The following is a 26,584-nucleotide window of genomic DNA, read 5'->3' as shown; positions in this document are numbered from 1 at the left end:
CAAAGTGCTGGAATTACAGGCATGAGCCACCGTGCCTGGCCGAATCTTATTATCTCTAAAATAAAAGGTACTATAAAACATATTACTTTCTTAATTCATCATCAAAAGGATTAAACTATATGTTTCATAAGATAATAGTTATTTTAGTACAAATCCTGTTTATGCTGTACGGTCAATGTATATTCTGATCATTCTATAAAGTACTCTATGTAACTGCTTCAAAGTGAGAACTGCAAGAGTCGAGGCCTTCCAAAACCACCTAGAAGGAAAATGATGAAATAAGACTTACAAGTATCAGAACGAAAAAGGCAAAAGTGATTATTATTTTCTTATAGAAAAACATATGAAATAGTGAAATGAAAATTATTATAAATAAGATAGTTCATGTAAAAGTAATATAAAAAATGCTTGCCTATATATAAATATGTTGAAAACAGAATATCTCACAATAGCAAAACTAAAACATAAAATAAACTACATAAATCTATTAATAAACCTAACATTAACTGAGTAAGGTCTATAACGGGAAAGTGACAGCGTGCTACCAAACAACACAAAAGTGAATTTGAATAAATGAATAAAAATTATTTTTTCTGTATAAAAATATTTGAAATTTTAAGCACAGAAATTTCCTCATATTAATGTATAAATTTAATTTAATCCCAATGAACAGACAAGGACAATTTTAGAAAAATTACATTGAAAGATTTTCTCATTATATTAAGTTCTAGCATTAACTGATTCTTGCATTCTTGGAATAAAACTAAGTGGGTTAGTTTATTTTCTTTTTAATCTTCTTAAAATAAATTTCTTGATGGAATTTGCTGATGTCTTTACTTGGGATTTTCTGCATTTGTACTTGCAATTTTGGCCTGTATTTTTCTATATTTGTACTGTGATCATTTAATTTTGATTTATACTTTATGATAGCTTCTTATATCAGCTGTAGTTTCTTTTGATTTCTTTTCTCTAAGGTGTTGCGGAAGTTTGAAATTGCATATTAAGCCCCATGGCCCTATGTATATATTTATTTATTTTGTGAGGAAGGATTTTTAGTTACTGGGTCAAAATCATTCTTTTAATGATTATATGAATATTTTGGTTATCTATTTATTCAGCAACCTATTTTTCTCTGTAAATTTATTTACTTTGTCAAAGTTTCGACATTATTCAAAGAAATTTGTTCTTAATGTCATCATCACTATTAATCACTGCTACATCCCTATGTATTTTCATTCCTAATCTGAATCAGTTATACATTCTCACTGTGTTTTTCATTAATTTTGCCATTGGTTTTACATTATGCTCTTTCTAGTGAGCCAACTTCAGCTTTGCATCTCTTCTGCATTATATATTTTTATTATTTTACCATTTTGTTATTGGGTTTCTCCTTTTTTCTTTGTATTTATTTTGCTTTTTGTCTAACTTCTAAACTCATATTCCTGGATAATTAATTAAGTCCCTCTTTTTGATGTAACAAAAGCTACTGATTTCTCTTTAATGACTTGGATTTTTCCCATATGTGTAATGATAATTTTAATGATTTTTAAATGAAATACTTCTAAATACTTTTTATTTTTTGATATGTGCAATGTTTGATAACATCTTTTTTTATGTTTTTTTACCCTCACCAACTAGACAGCAAGACTTTTCTTCTAAAGAGTCGGATATTATCTTGTTAAATATTGCCATTATTACTTTCATGAGGATCTTTTATTAAATATTCATGATGCCCTCTCATTCTATATGCCTTGTTTTAAATATTTTATTTATATTTTTCTTTCCTTGTCTTGATGTGATGCATTCCATGCAATTTCTTCAAATTTTACAGTTAACTATTACTTCTCTGCGTCTAATAAACAATTTAACCAATTATTAATTTTATATAATTTTCATTTCTCATAGTTTTTCATTTGTATATTTTCCTTTCTTTAAAGAAGTTTCTTGTCCTTGCTTTTTAAACCTTTTTATTTCTTGAAATGCATCAAACAGTTATTTTATAATATCAGATATAATCCTATATCTGACACATTTTGAGTAAAATTATGTGGTCTGCATCTACTGATTCACACCCATTGAACCTGGATCTTTGTGTTTTTTATGATTTTTAATATTGAGCTGCTTCTTTTCTTGGAACTTTATCTGAGATAAACTTTTAGTGCCTGGGTTGAAGTTTTAGTCTTGCAGAGCAAATTTGCCTTTTATCCTGTCAGTTGCCTGACTTTACTACCAACCTACAGAACATTTAAATGACATTCTCCACTGAACAGTTTTTAAGCACACAGACAGCAGGCAGTGGGGGGTCACAAATCTATTTGAGATTAGTACATTACAAATGCTTAGGAAGCATTATTTTCCTCCATTGTATAAGAGAAACAAACAAGATTCTTGGCTGCTCAAGCTGAGCCGCAGGTTTATTCATCGTTCACTCTTAGGCTGAGGATTAGACCTTTGGATTCTCATTTTATGTCCTGATCTCTGATAGGACTTGTCACTCTGGGTGAGACTTAAGCTTTATTTCCAGTATCCTGTACCCTACACATACATCAAAATGGCAACTCAAGGACATCAGGGTTTCAAGGATTCCCCCAGGGCTAAATCTAACACTGATATCTATTTATTTCCAGAAATTTCCATTCCAAACTTAAATGTTGGCCATGCTACATTTCTTATGTTCTTGACAACTTGTTAGTGTATTTTAAATTTGAAAAATTAAACTACATGAGCAAATCTGACAATTGAAATAATAACTTTGATATGATTGGTTTATTTTCTCAATTAATAGTTAAAATGAACACCCTATTCTCAACAAGTCAATGAATAACTAGACAGAAAATTCTTAAGGAGAGAAAACACTTGAACAGCACTATCAACCAAATTGACCTGATATTTATAGATAGTCTACCCAACAACAGCAGAGTATACATAAATTTGAACTAAACAGAACATTCTCCCAGATAAAATTTTAGGAAATTTATAAACTACAAATAATTTAAATATGAATGAAACATTTAAAAATGTTTCTATGGCCTTATAATATAGTTTGAAGTCAGGTAATACGATGCCTTCAGATTTGTTCTTTTTGCTTAGTCTTGCTTTGGCTATGCAGACTATTTTTTGGTTCCATATGAATTTTAGGATCACTTTTTTCCAGTTCTGTGAAGAATGGTGATGGCAGTTTGATGGGAATTGCATTGAATTTGTATGTTGCTTTTGGCCATATGGTCATTTTCACAATATTGATTCTACCAATCCATGAGCATGGGAGGTGTTTCCATTTGTTTGTGTAGTCTAAGATTTCTTTCAGCAGTGTTATGTGGTTTTCCTTGTAGAGGTCTTTCACATCATTAGGTATATTCCTAAGCCTTTTTTTTTTTTCCAGCTACCGTGAAAGGGGTTGAGTTCCTAATTTCTCAGTTTGGACGCTGTTGGTGTACAACAGAGCTACTGATTTGTGTACATTAAGTTTTGTACACAAATTATCCTGAAACTCTGCTGAATTAATGTACCAGTTCTAGGAGCTTTTTGGATGAGTCTTTAAGGTTTTCTACATATACGCTCATGTCATCAGCAAACAGCAGCAGTTTGACTTTCTCTTCACCCATTTGGATGTCCTTTATTTCTTTCTCTTGTCTGATTGCTCTGGCTAGGACTTCTAGGACTTCCAGTACTATGTTGAATAAAAGTGGTGAAAGTGGAAATCCTTGTCTTGCTCCAATTCTCAGGAAGAATGCTTTCAACTTTTCTCTGTTCAGCATAATGCCAAAACAGCATGGTATTGGTATAAAAATAGGCACGTAGACCAATGGAACAGAATAGAGAACCCAAATAAGCCAAATACAGCCAACTGATCTTCAACAAAGCAAACAACATAAAGTAAGGAAAGGACACCCTATTCAACAAATGGTGCTAGGATAATTGGCAAGCCACATGCAGAAGAATGAAACTAGATCCTCATCTCTCACCTTATACAAAAGTCAATGCAAAATGAATCAAAAACTTAGATCTAATACTTGAAACCATAAAGATTCTAGAAGACAACACTGGAAAAACCCTTGTAGACAATGGCTTAGGCAAAGACTTCATGACCAAGAACCCAAAAGCAAAAGCAACAAAAACAAACATGAACAGACAGTACTTAATTAAAATGAAAAAGCTTCTGCTCAGCAAAAGAAATAATCAGCAGAGTTAACAGACAATCCACAGAGTGGGAGAAAATTTTCACAAACTATACATCCAACAAAGGACTAATATCCAAAATCTACAAAGAACTCAAATAAGCCAGAAAAAAACAAATAACCCCATCAAAAAAAAATGGGCTAAGGATATGAGTAGACAATTCGCAAAAGAAGATATACAAATAGCCAACAAACGTATAGAAAAATGTTCAACATCACTAATTATCAGGGAAATGCAAATCAAAACCACAATGTGATACCACATCACTCCTGCAAGTATGGCCATAATCAAAAACTGAAAAACATTATAGATGTTGGCATGGATGCAGTGAAAAGGGAACACTTTTACACTGTTGGTGAGAATGTAAACTAGTTCAGCTACTATGGAAAACAATGTGGAGATTGTTTAAAAAACTAAAAGTAGATCTCCCATTTGATCCAGCAATCCCATTACTAGGTATCTACCCAGAGGAAAAGAAGTATATGAAAAAGATACTTGCAAATGCGTGTTTATAGCAATAAAACTTGCAATGCAAAAATACGGAACCAGCCCAAATGCCTATTAATCACTTAGTGAATAAAGAAAATGTGGTATATATATACATTGGAATACTACTCAGCCATACAAAGGAATAAAATAATGGCATTCACAGCTACCTGGGTGGAATTGGAGACTATTATTCTAAGTGAAGTAACCCAGGAATAGAAAACCAAAGATCATATGTTCTCACTCATAAGTGGGAGCTAAGATATGACGACTCAAAGGCATAAGAATGATACATTGGACTTTGGGGACTTGGAACAAGTTTCTGGGGTGGCAAGGGGTAAAAGACTACACATTGAGTACAGTGTACATTGCTCAGGTGATAAATGCACTGAAATCTCAGAACTCACCACTAAAGAACTTATTCATGTAACCAAACACCACCTGTTCCCCCAAAGCCTAATAAAATAAATAAATTTCCTAGCACAATATAATTAAATTAGCCATAACAGAAATTTTTATAAAAATTTCAAAACAAATGTAAATTAACCAGCAACTTCTAAATAAACAATAGATTCCATAAGAAATCTCAGGGAAATTTTAAAAGATATTCTGAAGTAAATAATAATGAACTCACAGCATATGAACATTTATAAAATGCAACTAATGACATTCTGAGAAGAAAATTTAGAACTTTTAACTGATAATTCTAGAAAATAAAAAAGGCATCAAGTAAATAATCAAAGCTTCTAATTTATAAAAAGAGAAATATAGTAGGTTTAAATTATTCCCAAAGCAAATAAGACATGGACAATCAGAGGAAAAAATTCAATGGTATAAAAGCTGAAACACAGTAATCAATAAAGGAAGCAAAAGTGGACTTTTTAAAAAGATCAACAAAATTGACAAATCTTTTGCTGGAATGACCATGATATAAAGACACAAGGCACAAATTACCAAAATTAGGAATGGAAAAGATACCATCACTACTACTATTACAGGAATTAATTATAAGAGAATTTCATGAAAAACATTTAGGCAAGCAAACTAGATAACTACAGTGAAATGGACAAATTCTTCAGAAGATATAAATTACTGAAAATGACTCAAGAAGCAACAGAAAATGGAAGAGACCTTGATATGTTTTGGCTGTGTCCCCAACCAAATCTCAACTTGAATTGTATCTCCCAGAATTCCCACGTGTTGTGGAAGGGACCCGGGGGAGGTAACTGAATCGGGGGGTGGGGGTCTTTCCCATGCTCTTCTTGTGATGTTGAATAAGTCTCATGAGATCTGATGGGTTTATCAGGGGTTTCTGCTATTGCTTCTTCCTCATTTTTCTCTTGCCACTGCCATGTAAGAAGTGCCTTTCATCTCTGGCCATAATTCTGAGGCCTCCTCAGCCATGTGGGACTGTAACTCCATTAAACCTCTTTTTCTTCCCAGTCTCGGGTATGTCTTTATCAGCAGCATGAAAACGGACTACTACAGTAAATTGGTACCAGGAGTGGGGTGTTGCTGAAAAGATAGCCAAAAATGTGGAAGCGACCTTGGAACTGGGTAACAGGCAGAGGTTGGAACAGTTTGGAGGGCTCAGAAGAAGATAGGAAAATGTGGGAAAGTTTGGAACCTCCTAGAGACTTGTTGAATGGCTTTGACAAAAATGCTGATAGTGATATTAACAATAAGGTCCAGGATGAGGTGGTCTCAGACAGAGCTGAGAAACTTGTTGGGAATTTGAGCAAAGGTGGCTCTTGTTATGTTTTAGCAAAGAGACTGGTGGCATTTTGCCCCTGCCCTAGAGATGTATGGAACTTTGAACTTGAGAGAAATGATGCAGGATATCTGGTGGAAGAAATTTCTAAGCAGCGAAGCATTCAAGAGGTGACTTGGGTGCTTTTAAAAGCATTCCATTTTAAAAGGGAAACAGCACAAAAGTTCAGAAAATTTGCAGCCCAACAATTCAGTAGAAAAGAAAAACCCATTTTTTGAGAAATTCAAGCTGGCTGCAGAAATTTGCATAAGGAGCAAGAAGCCTAATGTTAATCCCCAAGACCACAGGGAAAATGTCTCCAGCCATGTCAGAGACCTTCATGGCAGACCCTCCCATCACAAGCCTGGAGGCCCGAGAAGAAAAAGTGGTTTTGTGGACCAGGCCCAGGGTCCCCATGCTGTGTGAAGACTAGGGAGTTGGTGCCCTATGTCACAGCCACTCCAGCCATGGCTGAAAGGGGCCAACGTAGAGCTCAGGTTGTGGCTTCAGAGGGTGGAAGCCCCAAGCCTTGGCAGCTTCCACATGGTGTTGAGCCTGCGAGTGCACAGAAGTCAAGAAATGATGTTTGAGAACCTCCACCTATATTTCATATGTATGGAAATGCCTGGATATCCAGGCAAGAGTTTGCTGCAAGGGTGGGGTCCTCACATAGAACCTCTGCTAGGGCAATGAGGAAGAGAAATGTGGGGTTGGAGCCCCCAGCAGAGTCCCTACTGGGGCACTGCCCAGTGGAGCTGTGAGAAGAGGGCCACCATCCTCCAGAGCCCAGAATGGTAGATCCACCCACAGCTTGCACATGTGCCTGGAAAAGCCACGGACACTCAATGCTAGCCCATGAAAGCAGTCATGAGGGAGGCCATACCCTGCAAAGCCACAGGGATAGAGCTGCCTAAGACCACGGGAACCCACCTTTTGCATCAGTGTGACCTGAATGTGAGACCTAGAGTCAAAGGAGATCATTTTGGAGCCTTAAAATTTGGCTGCCCCATTGGATTTTGGACTTGCATGGGCCCTGTAACCCCTTTGTTTTGGCCAATCTCTCACATTTGGAACAGCTGTATTTACCCAATACCTGTACCTCCATTGTGCCTAGGAAGTAACTAAATTGCTTTTGATTTTACAAGCTCATAGATAGAAGGGACTTGCCTTGTCTCAGATGAGACTTTGAACTGTGGACTGTTGGGTTAATGCTAAAATGAATTAAGACTTTGGGGGGCTGTTGGGAAGGCACGATTGGTTTTGAAATATGAGGACATGAGATTTGGAGGGGCCAGGAGTGGAATGATATGGTTTGGCTGTGTCTCCACTCAAACCTCAACTTGAATTGTATCTCCCAGAATTCTGACATGTTGTGGGAAGGACCAAGGGGAAGTAACTGAATCATAGGGTCCAGTCTTTCTCATCTTATTCTCATGTTAGTGAATAAGTCTCACAAGATCTGATGGGCTTATCAGGGATTTTTCCACTTTTACTTCTTCCTGATTTTTCTCTTGCCACCACCATGTAAGAAATGCCTTTAGCCTCCTGCTGTGATTCTGAGGCCTCCCCAGCCATGTGAAACTGTTAAGTCCAATTAAACCTCTTTTTCTTCCCAGTCTCAGGTATATCTTTATCAGCAGTGTGAAAACAAACTAATACAGAACTAAAACTAGGAAATAAGTTGATTTACCTATTAAAAATTTACTGACAACTTTGAGCTTAAACAGTTTGGCATGGATTAAAAAAAAACTCAGTAAATGACCCTGGGTAGAAAAATAATGACTTCAAGGAAATAAAAAACTCTAACTTGAAACTTAAGAAGATTTAGAGATCACAATTCAGCTAAGAAATTAGTATGAAAACTCATCTAGAACCAATGAAACTCCTAGGATTCTAGTAGAGACAAAAAGTAATCCAAGGCTTATGGGATTTCTACAGAATATAATTAACAATTGAAGATGAGATTACTATGAAATATGTTGAAATCATAGAATAAACTCAGTATCAGGAATAGTTATAAGAAACAAGATATAATAGATACGTTGTTCACTACCCTCTCCCTTGGGATAGAGATGATTTCTTATCATATAGATTCTTGGTTTGGATGTGATACTTATTTTGGCTGTGTCCCCACCCAATCCCAACTTGAATTGTACCTCCAAATGGATGTGAGAAGTGAAGGTATGCCAGCTCCAAGCTGACATTTTGAGCAGCATCCTATGTTTCTATTCACCATTTCGTATTCTTGCAACTTGCCACATGAAAACCTTACTCCTGGGAAGGTGCTAGCCAAAGTGGATGACAGACACATGAAGCTGACCTGAATCCAACACACAGCCTTGAGCCAAAGCCATTGGATATATGGCCTGAAGAAGAGCTTCCCTAGCCAACTCACAGAGCCATCAGCAAATAAGAAAATGCTTATTGTAAGCCACTGAGTTCCAAGGTGGTTGCTACAAAGCACGATTGTAGTAATAACTGAACAATTAACAAGACAAAACAATTCAAAACAAAATGGAAGATTTAACATTCCATTAATTACTGAGACCATCTTCCATAGCAGTGGCATTCTGGTGAGCATTTATATGGGACATAATTATCTTTGTAATCTATCCTTTCCAAAGGTCATCTCTTACCTTCCCAGACTTCTTTTTAGCAGTCTTACATTCATTTATTTTCAAATTCCCTGACACTCTGCCTTCCCTTTTGCCACTTCCCATCTGTTCCTTGAGCCATTTCTCCTTCTTCAAAGAGTACTTAAAATTCTGCCCACTGGGGTGATGCTTTCACCCTTCCCATCCAGTGACTAGAATGCAGTAATTCTCCAAATTATGTCTACATACTATTCAAATTCATTCAGAAACCAGGGCTGTGTTTTGTTTTTTCCTCTTTCATCAGATCGTCATAGGAAAGTACCCATGGAGCCATAGTGTAGATTATGGGAAAGACAGGGAATATATAGAAGCAGGTACAATGGAAATACCCGAGGAGCCTGAGTCACAAGTTTACTTGTGTCTTCAGATAATGTTTGGGTACAATGTAATATAAGTACTCTTTTATTTTGCAAAGGAACACTGCTATGCATATCCAACTTTATAATTTGTAGGATCATATACTACCAAATTCATGATGGTAAGCTTATTTCTAGTTATCTTTATTGATAGGGAAAACAAAAAGCATTTGCTAGATAATTGGCTACATGTTGGATGGCAAGGGCTGTCATTTTCAGGAGAGGCATGCAGTCAGCTTAAAGTGACCAGATGGAGAGCGGGGCAGTCAGTGCTATAGATACTCCTGCCTCACCCATCTCCATTATCTCCCCATGGTCTCTTGCCACTGATTCTCATTGGTTGAACCCAACAGGAAGATAGAATGCAAATAATATCTTTGATGCAGTCCACTATGAATCAGCCTCCTGGGCCACAAAACAAAAGACATAAGTGGGATTGGGGAGTTGGGAGGAAAGATAAATCTGGAGGACTGACCAGAAAATATCTGGAAAGAAGTGAGTTTCCTTAATTTTATTTTTGAAAAGTATCTAAATTTATAACAAATATAATACTTAAGTTTGTTAAGGAGATTAAAATTTTTTCCTGTCTTACAAACTATATACTTTTGAGAATCTAAAGACTATAAAAATATGACTGTATACTTTGTAAACAAATTCATAAAATTTAGAGATTATATTCTACATAAATAATATAAAGGCAGAAGATTCCTGAGAACACATTACCTGTAAGGAATATGTTTCAAAGAGAAAGCTATTAACTTTAAAAAATACATAACCATAATGAATTTAAATTTCATTGCATATAGTGGCTACTTACGTAAAATAGAGCAGATGAACATAAATCTGTTTTCTAAGTAGATCTTTTATTGATTAAAAGAACCCAACAATAAGTTGTCACCCATGACAAATATTTATTCCATAGTTCACAACACATTTATTAAGTAATTATAATGTGCACACATGTATCTCAACTTACATTTATTTCAAGAACTCCTAAAGTAGAACTCCTAAAACTACAATATCTAAGCACTATTACAAAGGGTATATGAGATTATATATAAATTTATCAGCAAACAATTCAATAAAACCTTCCCCCCATAGTTTTTCTACTACTACTAACAAGGAAGAACCTCCCAAACAATTAGGAAAACTGAGGATGACTCCTGTCAATGTGAATAGAGTCTGTCAAGTATCTCCTAGGATCCAGAATTTCCCAGGGTGTCTTTTCTGACACTATGGTAGCCTCACTGCCTCTAAAGCATGCACACACACACACACACACACACATATTTATAAATTATATAAATCTACTGTATTAGTGGGGCATACACAGTATAAATTCTATTCAAAAAGAAAATTTTAAAAATGATAAAATTTACAAATATAAATAAAAGTTCTAATCTTTTTTGCAACTCTCTGGAATTCATATACCCTACTTTGGTAACTACACCCTTAGAAGACATAAAATTATAACAAAGGTTTAAATATGAGTACACTATGACCTATAATTTGAATTAATGGCTGTTGGTCTGGGTAATAATTCATAATGTCCTTTTTTTCTCTCAAAGATTTCTTGGTTTAAATGATAGATCATATATGGGCACCCTGATATTAATAAAAATCTCTTACAAAACATATGCATCCTGAATTAAAATTTTTATCCTATGAGAGAGTAAAAATCTTCCAGCTTCAAGCAGAATCAGGCAGTCAGGCATATTTTCATAGGCACAGGGTTTGTAGAACAACAACAACAAAAAAATCCAATACCTTTAGATTCTTTAATCCTTCACCATAGGTCCCTCACTCTGTGAGCTAAAAGAATTTCCTTCTTAAACCTCTGTTACCTGTATGACTCTTGGAAACATTTTAGGTTTCGTTACCTGCTAGAAGTTCCCAAAGCAAATTTACTATTAAATTCTCAAAAGCATATGCATTTAGTGCTTAAAATATGACTTAAAAGTCTTTCAATTTTCCCAGACTTAAAAATGTGACTAATGATACCAACTGGCAATCACTTTAAATTCCTAAAGTTCTAGAAATTCAAATAGCGTAGACATTATAGGAGAGATGCCAAATATTTGCATGTTCTGTAGGTACCATAAATGCCACTGGATTTCTAACACACCAAAAGGACATCAGGTCCAGGTTTGCCCAGCGCAGTCTCACAGTTTGCATCTGTGAACCCACCATTATCTTCAATAACATCTTTCAAAAGTGCTGGTTTATATGCAAAATAATACGGTCACTCTAAACAGGTGATATTTATTTATTTTTGGAGACAGGATCTCACTCTGTCACCCGGGGCTCACTGCAGCCTCAATCTCCTGGGCTCAATCAATCTTCCCACCTCAGACTCCCAAGTTGCTGAGACTACAGGTGAGTTCCACCATACCTGGCTAATTTTTGTATTTTTGTAGAGATAGGGTTTCACTATGTTTCTTAGGCTAGTCTCGAATTCCTGGGCTTAAGTGATCTGCCCGCCCCAGCCTCCCAAAGTGTAGGATTACAGGTGTGAGCCTTGGCACTAGGACAATTTTTTTTTTAAATACACAGATCTGTAATTAATTATCTGTACCTCCAACAGAGTAAGAAGTAATATAAAAATCCCGATTATTACCTTTCTGCACAGCCAATGGGAGATGTTGAAGTTTCCAGACTGACCAAGAGTCAATTTTCAAGTTAATCATGCTCTTTCTTGATCTTTGTCGTTTTAAAGCTGCTTCAGCTTCTGCCCGGTCAGTTTCTAGACTTTTAATGAGATGAACGGCCTCTGAGAGCAATGTTTCCATTTCCTGCTTTAACTCTGGACACTTTTCATCTTAAACAGATATATATATTCATATTTGTTAATCAATCAGTCAATAAGCTGGATGATGGGAACATGGGTCTTAGTTGTATTATTATTTTTAATATATATTTAATAAGAGAATGTTAGAAAAATGAATTAGCTTTTTAAAGACAGTTTTATTATAATACAAACATAAGATTGATTATAAACTTTGAAGACCTATTTTAATAATCATTTTATAAAATAATTACAATAGCTAAATCTCAACGAACATCAGCTGTACTATACAGTTTTATTTTAAAATTATGTGTGTGTTTCCTCCTATTCTATAAGAAAACATATCATAAAGATTACATCAGGTAAATACTGAATAATGATAGATGGTTCCTAGAAACAAGTTATATTCTTCAGTCTCATCCAGTAAGAACCTCTCTATTTAGCTTTACCAGGAATTCATTGGAATTTTGAAACTCTATTTATGTAGTTGTAATACTAAATTAACCCTGAATTAACTCCTTTAATGAGAAGTATTTGTGATTCCTGTTTCACAGTTCTGGAATGATGTGGCTTAACGTTAACAAAATTAGTACCATGGGTACTCCTTCGACCATTTATGAAAGAAATGTGTGCAGAGCCGATTATATTCTGGGGAACAAGCACATGGTCTTTGCAGGAGATAAGGAAGGTAAAGAAGACAGATATGAGTCCTATCCTTGTAGGATTTATGCTTATAAACACTGACTTTTGCCAAAATGTTATATAAACACATAAATACAAAGTGTTAAGAGACAAGGCCTCCAAAGAACTGAGGCTAGAAGAAAAATAGCTAACCTGCATCAAGAAGAAAGGAAACTAATGCATTTCTTTTTTGTGTTGCTTTTGGACAATAAAGACAATGATTTTCTGGTAGATGGGAGTATTAAATAATGGTTATAAGTGCAAGCTCAGCAGTCACACAGTTGCTATTTTTTAACTCATTGGACTTCTCAAAGAAATCCAGCATGCTGCTTCAGAAGCATTCTTATAAAACCAGTTTCCCTATTTTTAATGCATAAAAATGATTTTCTCTACACTGGTCCTTTATTTGGTGTCTTTGAATCTATTTTTTTCTTTTGTCAAATTCTACCACATCTTGGATACTTTAAATCATTAATTGTCTTTTTAAAATGAAAACATATTCACTCATCACTGTGTTCTCCAGTCAATTTATGATTCATTCTATAATCAATTACAACAGCAAGATTTCAGTCTGGAATATATAAATAAATTAATATTACTTATAATTAAAATACTTCTGATTGAATGTATACGTGTTTTAGCAAAGGTGTTCATCATGTTTCTAGGAGTTGTCTTTTATACTATTTCAATAATAAATTCTTAAACAAATGCTGTATGGGTAACTTGGGATGCCTCAAATTCATTGTATTTAACATCTCATTTTTTTTTTCTTGAGTGCCATCTCAGTTTTGCAGTTTCATATTACTGTTCTAAGCAACTACCTGCAATTTTTTAGCATAAGCCCTTAATTACAACAAATCTTCCTCATCCTGCTATTGTTGTATGTTTTAGACCTCAAAGGTACATATTGGTAATAAATGTAATTGTGGCTAATGGAACTGTAGTTGTGATTGTTAACATATCTATTTTTTCTCTCAGCATTTGTTGTGTGAAAACTTGGTAAGTAATGATTAAGGTTCTCATCTTCACTGTAGGCACAAATAATGAAAAATAAAGCAGTAAAAACAAAGCTTTGCTACGAATGAAAACTTTGAAAAACAAAATATTCTTGTTTTTAAAAAGTCCTGAGTTTATTAGTCTTCAATCAAGGATTTAGCAATTTTTTGCTAAAAAATTTTAGCGAAATTTTGTAATGCATTTCTTTCTTTCTTTCTTTCTTTTTTTTTTTGAGGCGGAGTCTCGCTCTGTCGCCCAGGCTGGAGTGCAGTGGCCGGGATCTCAGCTCACTCAAGCTCCGCCTCCCGGGTTCACGCCATTCTCCTGCCTCAGCCTCCGGAGTAGCTGGGACTACAGGCGCCCGCCACCTCGCCCGGCTAGTGTTTTGTAGTTTTTAGTAGAGACGGGGTTTCACCGTGTTAGCCAGGATGGTCTCGATCTCCTGACCTGGTCTCGATCTCCTGACCTCGTGATCCGCCCGTCTCGGCCTCCCAAAGTGCTGGGATTACAGGCTTGAGCCACCGCGCCCGGCCTGCATTTCTTTTTTGTGTTGTTTTTGGGCAATAAAGACAATGATTTTCTGTTAGATGGGAGTATGAAATAATGGTTACAAGTGCAAGTTCAGCAGTCACACAGTCGCTATTTTTTAATCCATTGGAAGAGGAGGTGCTACATAAAATCTCAATAATATATTTAAATACACTAAAGTAGTGTTAACACAAATTTTACCCCAGCATATAAAATATTATGTATTTTATAAATTGTGACAAGAATATTTATCACAACTTAAATATATACTAGAGCTGCAATTTTCAACATGGTAGTCATCACCCACATGCAACCATTTACATTTATATGTGACTTAATTCACATTAAACTTAAAAATTAAGTTCGTCAGTCTCACTAGCCACATTTCAAGGGTTCAACAGCTGTATGTGGCTAGTAGCTGCTCCACTGGAAAGTATAGACATAGAACACTGATTATCACAGAAAGTTCTAATGGGCAACACTAAACTACAAATAGCATCTTGAGAAGTGGACAGCCATTATTAAATACTCAGTACCTAAACAAGTATTTGGTGTATAATATTCACTAATAAATATTTGTTGGATGAATGCTTACTCAAACAATACAGAGGACTATTTTATCTATTAAACATTCAAAATAATTATAAAACTCTTAAACATGATTATTGTGACAATTAGAAATATATTAAATGAAGTCAATGAGCTTTTAAATATAATTACAGTTATTCAAGTAGGAGGAACAACTTTACCTCTCTTTTCTTCTAGTTTGACCTCTTTCACTGGTGTAGCTACACTCCAATCTTCTTTCAGGTCTTTTGTGGAAGTTCTGCTCCTATATAATGGGAAAGAAACAAGCAGTAAAGGAGCGAAGTACTTAAAGTTAGTAAAACAAATCTTAGGTTATACTCTTCCATTTAATTTTAAATATTTGTGGTGAAACTTACTATACAATATAATATTACTAGATAGGAGACTAATATAGCAAAATTCTAATAAGTAATGGGATTTACACTTAATGGTAAATTAATAAAAACTTAAAATTAGTTACAATGACCCAAAATGTCTTGAGAATATATTAAAGCTACATTTTTTAAAAAAGAAATTGGTCTTTCCTAGACAGTGTTTCTATAAGACAAAAGGTATTCTGTGAGAATAATTTGGATGAGCTATTTCTGTAATTTCAGTTCAGTAGTTTCTGGGGAATCAATGTAAATTACAATGAGTAAAAATATCATTTCAGATAATAAACTTTTAGAAAAATACCTACATTAAAATGTTATTTCCTTCCTAGTAGCTACACTGTTGGAAAATACAAATATAGAACATTCATTATCATAGGAAGTTCTACTGGACAACACTAAACTGTAGTGTCTTGAGAGGTGACTATAAATTAAAATGTTATTTCCTTTGTAACTAAAATTCTATATGTTGAATAATAAACCATTTCTCCATATTTCTCTGGTCTGATTCTAGAATCCTAAACTAGCCTTCATTATACATTTTTAAACGTGTTTTTTCTCTGATCAAAGTTACAAGAAAATTGGTATCAACAACAAAGCAGAGAATTTCTTTTTGAAATTTTCATTACATTATTTTTTATTAAAGAAGTATTCTAAATTAAGAAAACTGTATACATACAAAAAATCATAAAAATAATGTAATCCATATTTATTTATTCTTCAGAGATTACATAGTCTAATGTTATTTCAATTCTTATAAAATTAGTCACAATTATACATTCTGCTTTAGTTAACTGAAATTATTTTCAGTGTATTTTACTACCATTTTATATTTCTAATAGCTACAAATTATTTTTCTCGTCATTGTTCCACAACTTATTTAGCTAAGTCTGTCTATTCCAAGGTCAGAGAAATATTCTTTATATTTTCTTCCTTTAGTTTTCATATTTATTTCAGAATATTTTTGTTGAAAAGTGTATTTTTTCTCATTTGTTTTCTTTCAAAAAATTGAAAAATAACTGTCCAGCATTAACTATTAAATAGTACTTTCCTTGCTGGCTTTTAACACCATTTACATGATATAGTAAATTATTATACATAATTAGATCATTTTGTGTATCTTATAAAGTTAATTCTTGGACCTATAAAATTCTATGCTAATTTTTCTATTTTTTTATTGAGCCAAATTCCCATAACATTAAACATTTGAAAGTGGAAACTTTAGTGGCATTTAATATATTCACGACATTGTACAACTATCATCCCATCTCATTCCAATATATCTTCATCACTTCAAAAGAACATACCCTACTTATTAAGCAGTCTCTCCCCTTTCTTCAACACGCTCTTTCATAGCAATGACTAATCTGCTCTCTTTGTGGATGAACTTTTATGAATATTTCATAGAAATAGAATCATATAAGAGACCTTTTGTGACGTTTTAAACTTAGCATAATAGTTTCAAGATTTCTCCATGTTGCAGTATGTAGAATTTTATTTATTTTAATGGTAGAATAATATTCCATTGTGTATACACAACACATTTGGTTATCCATTAATCCACTGATGGATTTGGGGATTATGTCCACCTTTTGGCTATTGTGAATACAGATGTTAGGCACATTTGTATATAAATTTTTGTTTGAACATATTTTGAATACTTTTGGATATATATCTTGGAGTCAAATTGCTAAGTGATAGGTAATTTTAGGTTTCACTTTTTGAGGAGCCAACAAACTGTTTCTTGGTGTCTAAACTATTTTATATTCACACCAGCAATATGCAAGGGTTCTAATGTTGAAGAAAAGTGGAAAGAGTGGGCATCCTTGTTTTGCTCCTGTTCTTAAGATGAAAACTTTCAGTCTTCACTATGGGTATAATATAAACTAAGGGTTTCTCATAAATATCCTTTATTGTGTTTAATACATTCCCTTACAATGTAGTTTTGTGAAAGGTGTGGGCTTGTGTCACATTTAACTAATTTTTGTATGTTAAACCACTCTTGCATTTCTAGGCTAAATCTCACTGATCATGATGTATAATTTTTTTTTTTTTTTTTTGAGACAAAGTCTCACTCTGTCACCCAGGTTGGAGTGCAGTGGTGCAACCTTGGCTCACTGCAACCTCTGCCTCCCAGGTTCAAGTGATTCTTGTGCTTCAGCCTCCTGAGTAGCTAGGATTACAGGCACCCGCCATCATGCCTGGCTAATTTTTGTATTTTTAGTAGAGACCGGATTTCACCATATTGACTAGGCTGGTCTCAAACTCCTGACCTCAGGTGATCCACCCGCCTCGGCCTCCCAAACTGCTGGGATTACAGGTGTGAGTCACCGCGCCCGGGCGTATAATTATATTAATGCATTGCTGAACTCAGGTTCATAGTATTTTGTTGAGGATTTTGTCATTTTTTATTTGTTTGTTTTGTTGTCCAGGCTGAAGTACAGTGGCACAATCACAGTTCACTGTGAACTTGATCTCCCGGGCTCAAGCACTCCTCCAAACTCAGCCTCTGGAGTAGCTAAGACTACAGGCATGCACCACCACACCTGGCTAATTTTTTTTGTTGTTGTTGTTTGTTTGTTTGTTTGTAGAGATGGGTTTTGACTATGTTGCCTAGGCTTGTCTCAAACTTCTGGGCTCAAATGATCCTCTGCCTTGGCCTCCCAAAGTACTTGGATTACAGGTGTGAGCTACTGTGCCTGGCCTGTCATGTATATTCATGTATATTCTATAGTTTGCTTGTGATGTCTTTGTCTGGTTTCACTATCAGGTTATTGCTGGGATCATAAGATGACTTAGAAATTATTTCCTTCGATTTTTTGGAAGAGTTTGAGAAGGACTGATATTAATTCTTCTTTCAATGTTTAGTAGAATTTACCAGTGAAGCCATGTGGTCCTGAGATTTTTTTTGTTGGGGAAGTTTTTGATTATTGATTCAATCACATTATTTGTCATAGGTCTGTTCAGGTTTTCTACCTCTTCCTGAGACAGTTTTAGTAGTTTACGTGTTTTTAGGAATTAGTCTCTTTCATCTTCGATAGTTTGTTGATATACATTTGTTCCTAGTATCCTCTTATAATCCTCTTTATTTCTGCAGAATCTGTTGTAGTGTCTCAAATTTTGTATTATTTAATTTGTAATTGAGTCTTCTTTTTATTTTTGGTTAGTTTAGCTAAAGGTTTGTGAATTTCATTGCTCTTTTCAAAGAAACAACTTTTGTTTTTATTGATTCTGTGTACTGTTTTTCTAGTCTCTATTTCATTTATTTCTACTTTAACCTTTATTTCCTTCCTTTTGCTAACTTTGGGTTTAGCATACTCCTCCTCTTCTACTTCCTTAAGGTATAAAGTTAGGTTACTGGATTTGAGATCCCCTTTTTAAATGTAAGCATTTATAGCTCTAAATTTCCCTCTGTGTACTACTTTTGCTGCATTTTGTAAGTTTAACTACATTGTGTTTTCATTTTCACTCACCTCAAGGTGTTTTCTAATTTCCCCTGTGATTACTGCTTTGACTTACTGGTTTGCAAAACACGATTTGTTTAATTTCCACATATATATGAAATTTCCAGGTTTCCATTTGTTATTGATTTCCAGTTTCACTCTATTGGGTCAGAAAAAATACCATGTGTAATTTTGATCTTTTTAGTGTCACTGAAATTTGTTTTGTGGTGTAATACATGATCTATGCTGAAGAATGGTCCATGTGCACATGAGAAGAATGTGTTTTCTGCTGTTGTTAAGTGGAGTATTCTGTATAAACTGGTTAGCTCTAGTTGGTTCATGTTATTCAAGTCTATTTATTTACTGATCTTCTGTTTAGTTATTTTATCCATTATTGGGGATATTAAATTCTCAAAATCCTGTTGTAGAACAGTCTATTATTCCCTTCACTTCCGTTAGTTTATATGTCTGTTTTGAGGTTATATTATTAGGTGTGTTATATTTATAGTTTATATATTTTCTTGGTAGAATGACACTTTTATCAGTGAATCAAGTCTTTTGTCTTCTGTAACAGGCTTTGATTTAAAGCCTATTTTGTGTGACATTGGTATAGTCACTCCAGCTCTCTTTTACTTACTATTTGCATGGAATATGGTTTTTCATCCTTCTGCTTATAAACTACTTATGCCTTTGTATCTCAGGTGAGACTCTTATAGACAGAATATAGTTGGATTATTTATTATTATCCATTCTACCATGCTCTACCTTTCAATTGGAGAGTTTAATTCATTTACATATAAATTAATTAGTGATAAGAAAGGACTTATTTTTGCCATTTTACTATTCATTTTCTATATTATTTCTGAACTCCTCCATAACTGCCTTCTTTGTAACTAGTTGGTTTTTTTGTATATATTGTTTAGTTTGCCTGTCTTTGTTTTCCTGTATTTTTTAAAGTAGAATCTTAGTGTTTACCCTGAGGATACAATTAATACCTTAACTCTATAAAAACTGAATTAAAATCAATATAGCTTCAATAGTATACCTATCTATTTATATATAAAGAACTCTGTTCCTTTACATCTCTGCCCTTTCTCTTATGGTATCAGTTTCACAAATTACATAGTTAACCATTTTGTGTTCATTAGCAGAAATTTATTATTATGAATTTTATCCATTTGACCTTATAATCACATAGGGAAACAAACAAGAATTACAAAACAAAAATATACTTATACTGGATTTAACACTTACCTTTGAAGTTAACTTTATTATTGTTTATTATTTTATCATATGGCTTCCAGTTACTCTCTAGTGTCCTTTCATTTCAGCCTGAAAGACTACTTATAGGATTCTTATAGAACTGGACTGCTAGTGATACGCTCCTTTGGTTTATCTGAGAGTGTCTTAATTTCTCCTCTCTTTTTGAAGGATACTCTTGCTGGATTCAGAATTCTTCATTGGCAGTTTCTTTTTTTCTTCTGGCATTTAAATGTGTCACCCCACTGCATTCTGACTTCCACAATTCCTAATGAAAAATTCACTGTTAATCTTACTGAGGGTCCCTGGTACATGAAAAGTTGCTTCTCTTGTGCTGTTTTCAAGATTCTCTTTGTCCCAGGCATTTGACATGTTAACTAAAATGTATATTGGTGTGTATCTGTTTGACTTGATTTTATTTGGAGTTCACTGAGTTTGATGGATGCATAGATTTAAGTCTTTATCAAATTGAGGAGTTTCTTAGCCAGTGTTTCTTCAAGTATTTTTTGATTCTCTATCCCTTTCTTCTCATACTTTTTGACTGCTATTATGCTTGATGGTATCCCTTAGGCTTATTAGGCACTTTTCATTTTTCCTTATTCTCTTGTCTTTCTTCTTTCTTAGACTAGATAATCTCTATTAACCTATCATCAAGTTCACTGATTATTCTGACTGCTCAAAGCTGCTACTGAACCCTTCTAGTGAAGTTCTTAATTTCAGTTAGTTAATTTTTTAGCTCTAGATTTTTTTTTTTTTTTTTTTTTTTTTCAGACAGAGTCTTACTCTGTCACCCAGGTTGGACTGCAGTGGCACGATCTTGGCTCGCTGCAACCTCCGCCTCCTGGGTTCAAGCAATTCTCCTGCCTCAGCCTCCTGAGTAGCTGGGACTACAGGTGCATGCCACCATGTCCGGCTAATTTTTGTATTTTTTTTTTAGTAAAGATGGGGTTTCACCATATTGGCCAGGCTGGTCTTGAACCCCTGACATGATCTACCCACCTCGGCCTCCCAAAGTGTTAGGATTACAGGTATGAGCCACTGCGCCTGGCCTAGAATTTCTATTTGGTTAATTTTTATAATTTCTCTTGAGATTTTACATTTGTTGAAACATCACTTTTCTGCTTTAGTTATTTGTTCATGGTTTCCTTTATCTCTCTGAAGATTATTTAAGCCAATTGATTTATCTTTGTCCAGTAAGTTCAAATTTTGGGTTCCCTTGAGAACAGTTTATGTGAATTTATCCTTTTTCACTGTGAATGAGCCAAACTTCCTTGTCTTTGCATTCTTCATATTTACTTTTTGAAAACTGGACATTTTGAATATTTTAATGTGAAACAAAAACCAGATTACACCACTGGATTTGCTATTTCTGTCTGTGGTGGGTTATTGTTTGTTTAGTGACTTTTAGGAACACTTTCATAAGGGCTGTACTATTTGTCATGTGTAATCATTGAAATCTGTTTCCTTAGCTTACTGGTGAGCTAGTGTTTTGTGTGAGTTCTCTTAAATGGCTGGCAACAAAAGAAAGGAAAAAGAAAAACAATACTTTCCAATCTTAGCAGATTTGGTCTGCCTTAGGGTAATCCTTCCAGGCTTGCCTAGGCTGTTTACAACACTGACTCTGCCTTCAATTCCTGCCTATGCAGATCTTAAAGGTCAGCCAGAAGTAAGATTAGGATCTTCTCAGTATTTTTTGAACATTTTTCCAGCCCTCTGTGCTCTTTCAAATCTCCAGTATATTGAGAGATTTTCCTTCATGTATCTATCTCTTTTTCCAACCTATTTTTTCACAGGAATTTTGGTCTGGTTAATGCTTGTCCTAGCTGTTATCTATAGCCTCAGGCTGCTGTGGCAAGTATATGCCTTTAAACGCTTTTTGCAAACACTGCCTGAAAGTAGCCCCAGCCTTGTGATTGCTCCAAGTCAAGCAAAGTCCTTACGCTAGTCTTTGCAGGAGCTATCAGACCACTCAAACACAATTCTTTGAGAATGATGTTCCTATTATTCCCTCTGGTACTAGGAATCTGCACCACAGGTGTGCACTGCTCTCTTTCTAGCTGCCACAAGTCTGAAGGCTAGAGAATGCGGAGCAGGCAAATTACAATGCCACAGTGCTCTCTTAATGCAATGCAGCAGCTTCCTTCTTCATTGAATTTTCCCCTACTGGTCATTAAATTTTTACTGGATTCCAGATGTCTGCAAAAGTCGATTCTGACCAATGTTTTTGCAAATTTCATAGTTGTTTTTGTGGAGGGATGGAGCTCTGGAGATCTCTATTTTGCCATTATCAGTGATGTCCTAATTCTCATATTTTAAAAAATATATCGTAATATCTATTGTGAAAAATCTTGCATTCGATTTTCTATTCCTTTTGAAGTTAAACTGGATTATAGCAGATGACTGAAATTTTGACATTAAAAATAAAATAGTTTTAAAAAGCATGAAATTTTCTTACCATTCTTCAAAAGAAGTTTCAAACTGTCAAAACAAAAGATCTCAATAAAAATCAAATCTTAAACATATTAAAAAACAGTGAATAAACGTCACTTAAACTTGTCAATTCTCTTTACATATCTCTACTTCACTATATTTTTGTCTACCTATACTCTCGGCTGTGTAAACCAAAAATAAAATTCTAAGCCCCCCAAATGACTGAGTAGTTCCCCCCAACTCTTGGCCAAGGGGACCCCAAAGAAACCTAAAAAACTAGTTAAGGACATGATGGGAAAGGGGATTAGACATGCCTCATTATGACCTCCTGCCTTTGTAATCTAGACACAACAGACCAGCTTTAAAATTAAAACAGAAATCTTAAGATAAACAAAAAAGACTCTTTGTAGCAATAATACACCAAATTCCCACCTGATTCTGATATAGTATCACATGACAGATAACAGGCCTTGAAAGAAATCAAAGTATTTCACTCCAAAAATGTATTTCTTTGACATATTCTGAAACGGTCCTGCAAAACCATCTTTTGTGGCAGACATTTGCATTCTGTAGAGAATCTCTTGCCCTTCCTAGGTCCTTTTTAGTGAGCCTGACATCTCTCAAGGTCTGATATGAGACGTTCACCATCTATTCTCTCTGAAGCCTGCTACCTGGAGGCTTCATCAATATGGTAAGAACTTTGGCTTTTTTTTTTCTTTATTTAATGGTGAATTCAACAATTCAGGCAAGTCATATCTTTCAACCAATTATCAATCAGGAAACCTGAATTCACCTATGACCTGGAAGTCCCCATTTATAGCTGTCCCACCTTTCCAGGCCTAACCAATATATAACTTGCATGTATTGATTTATGTCTTTCCCTGTAACGTCTACTTCCCTAAAATGTATAAAATGAAGCTGTAGCCCAACCACCTTGGGTTCATGCTCTTGGGACCTCCTGAGGCTGTCATGGACCATAGTTTTTAACCTTGGCAAAATAAACCTCTAAATTGATTAAGACCTGTCTCAGAAACTTATTGGTTTACAGTTGTTTCCCAAGAAGTACACAAATCTCCTATCTATTCATATTGTTTTATTCTTAACCCTACCTAATTGTTCTGACCTTTGTCTCTGTGATTCTAAATCTTACTCATTCATCAAGGGACAGTTCAAATGCTATTTATTCCCAAAAGACTTTCCTAACAGTCAGAACTACATGACATCTACTGAATTTTAATGTGTTACCAAAGAGTGGTGAATACAAAATTATACGTGAGTTCACATATTTAGAGTTCCATAATACTATGCCTTTTCTGGCCTATAAAGTCATTGGCAGGGGTTATTTTCTACAGATATATTCTAAGAGTACTTTGGGTTGTACAAGCCATAAATTATCAAAAATGCAAAACCAGAATGTTACAGGTTTCATAGATTATCTCTAACTCAAGATGTTTATTTGGCATATATCATAGAGTATATTTATACAAACCTCAGTGGTATAGCCTACTACACACTTAGGCTATATGGTACAGCCTATTGCTCCTAGGTTACAAACATGCACAGTGTGTTACCATACTGAATACTGTAGGCAAGTATAGTACAATGTATTTGTGTATCTAAACATATCAAAATATAGACAAGATACAGCAAAAATACAATAATGTAATCTCACGAGACCACTGTTGTATATGTGGTACATCACTGACCAAATCATGAAAAAGACTAAATTCATATACATAATAAAAAAACTGATGAATGCAATTATGTTTAAAATCCCAATAGATTTTTTCATATAATATGACAAGCTTATTCTAAAATTTATATGGAAGAGCAGTGCATCAAGAATACCCAAAGAACTCTAAAAAGGTAAAAAGAACTACCACATCAGATATCAAAACATATTATGACTCATGTAAATGAGTGAAACCAGATATTGGCATAGGGAGGTAAAATTGACCAGTGGGATGGAAAGGGCCAGAAATAAGTAAAATCATATATGAAACTTTGATGTGTGATAGATATGGTATGGCTGATTTATAAGAAATGACTGGATTTGAAATAAAATCAATGTGGAAAAACTAATTTTCCTTAAAAAGTAAAATTAGCCATCTATTCCATTCATATGCAAAAAGAAATCAATTTCACATTGTTAAGCAAATCTCCTAAGAGAAATTAAAATTTTAGTAGCTATAAAGTAAAACTGTCATAGGATTGTGGTATGGAAATTCTTCTTAAACAAGACACAAATCACTTAAAAGCAAAAGTAAAGTGATAAATTAAATTACATTAAAGTTCATAAAGTAAAAAGACACATCACAAACTGAGAGAAAGTGTTTACAACACATACAACTTACTAAAGGTAACAAGTTCCTGCAGGTCAATAAGAAAATACAAGTAAACCCAAAAGAAAATGGCAAAAGATAAATTGGCATTTTGCAGAGAAGAGAATAAAAATTCAGTGAGCATGTTAATAAGATTCTAAACTAATTAATAATCACGAAAATGTTATTCCTTGATTTTGGAAACTGGCATTCACAGTCCTGCATAATGCAGAAACCTGCATGACGTTGATTTACATGACAGTTCTAAGAAGCCATTTGAAGTTGAAGTATCACAAGAGAGCCAGGGGAAAATTGGTTAAGAGGCACTTCAGTGAATTGTGATATAATTATCCAAAACTTCTGAAGTCTTCAACAAGTTAGCAATAATTAATATTCTCAGTTTGATCTTCTTTATAGCTCAATAGAAAATCATTTTATAAAGATAAAACATTATTACTCAAAATTTTTGAAGCAGAGTACAATTTCATATGAAGAAATGTTTTAAGGTAATATATCAAAACATTACCTTAGCAACAGTGTTTAGAAGTAACAAAGCAATAATTAAAAAATTATTTTAGTCAGTCTTTGATCTGATATTTGGAGGCAAAATTTCCGGTACCTAGCATTTAAACACTATCTATTCAGGATATTGAAGTAGTTAACACAGAGAAGGCCTACAACTCCAGAGAAACATTTGAAGTCTTACATTAATAACTGCCTATCTGAAAAATTTGGACAAATTTTAGAAGTTTCTCAAAGTCACTTTAAATTATTATTTTAAATAAAATTCCTGATTATAATTAAGCTTAGAATTTCACTTGTCATAAATAATTGTGGTATGTAGATGCTTTGATTAAAATATCTAATATAATCAATTATATCAAACTAAACACAAGACTGCATACAATTCTTATTTCTGATTTTATCAAAATAGCAAATGAAAACAAAGGTGGAGGGGGAGCTAAAACTGCCCGATTGGATGTAGTTTAAAAAATTATTACATTATAGGGGAAATGAAACACTTCATTTACTTACAGCTCTAAGCCACATTGCCCACAAACTTCTGCTTGATAAATCTAGCATTTTCATGGTCCTTGTTTATTTAGCTCTATATTTTTACTGGAAATTATTACCAAATATTTAAATATCTAAATGATATTGTTGAGACAAAAAGTATTCATAAAACCTTCTATTTTCCACTGCAAAAATAAGAAAATAATTAACCTTATGTTAGAAATGTTTTTTAATGGACGATAACAAGTGCTAGTAAGGATGTAAAGAAATTAGAACCCATTTATATTGCTGGTAGGAATTTAAAATAGTTGGGCTATGGAAAATAATTTGATGGTTTCTCAATAAGCTAAATACAGAATCATCACATGACACAGCGGTTCCACTCCTAGGTACATACTCAAAAGAACTGAAAACAGGTACTTAATCAAATCCTTATATTATGTAATATATAATTATATAATATATACTACATGCATGTTCATAGTGGCCCTATGTACTATAGACGAAGGTGGAAACAACCCAAATGACTATCAACAGATGGACAGATACCAGCTGTAGTATATGTACACAATAGAATATTATTCAGCTATAAAAAGAAACAAATTACTGATACATACTACAATGTGGATGGACCTCCCACATTATGTCTAGTGAAAAAAATGCAGGCCACATATTGTATGATTTGATTTATACCAAATATCCAGAATAGATACTGCTATCAAAATTGAAAATGAAAAAGGAA

At 34.2% G+C, this 26,584-nt stretch overlaps 1 protein-coding gene across 6 annotated transcripts in view; it reads right to left on the bottom strand.

The window, feature by feature from the left end:
* The window catches only part of CCDC178 (coiled-coil domain containing 178), a 525,224-nt gene that overhangs the window by 423,407 nt on the left and 75,233 nt on the right, over positions 1-26,584 (bottom strand). For all 6 annotated transcript variants that reach the window (XM_023207480.2, XM_031934542.1, XM_031934544.1 and 3 more), the window contains exons 7-9: positions 22,533-22,555; positions 15,165-15,247; positions 12,043-12,243 (exon numbers count right to left, since the gene is read on the bottom strand). In XM_023207480.2, coding sequence (XP_023063248.1) covers positions 12,043-12,243; positions 15,165-15,247; positions 22,533-22,555 — 307 coding nt within the window. The remainder of the gene's footprint in view (positions 1-12,042; positions 12,244-15,164; positions 15,248-22,532; positions 22,556-26,584) is intronic.

The sequence above is a fragment of the Piliocolobus tephrosceles genome, chromosome 18 (genome assembly GCF_002776525.5).
Source record: "Piliocolobus tephrosceles isolate RC106 chromosome 18, ASM277652v3, whole genome shotgun sequence".
In the NCBI taxonomy this organism is placed as follows: Eukaryota; Metazoa; Chordata; class Mammalia; order Primates; family Cercopithecidae; genus Piliocolobus; species Piliocolobus tephrosceles.
This window is presented reverse-complemented; position numbering and strand designations above follow the sequence as displayed.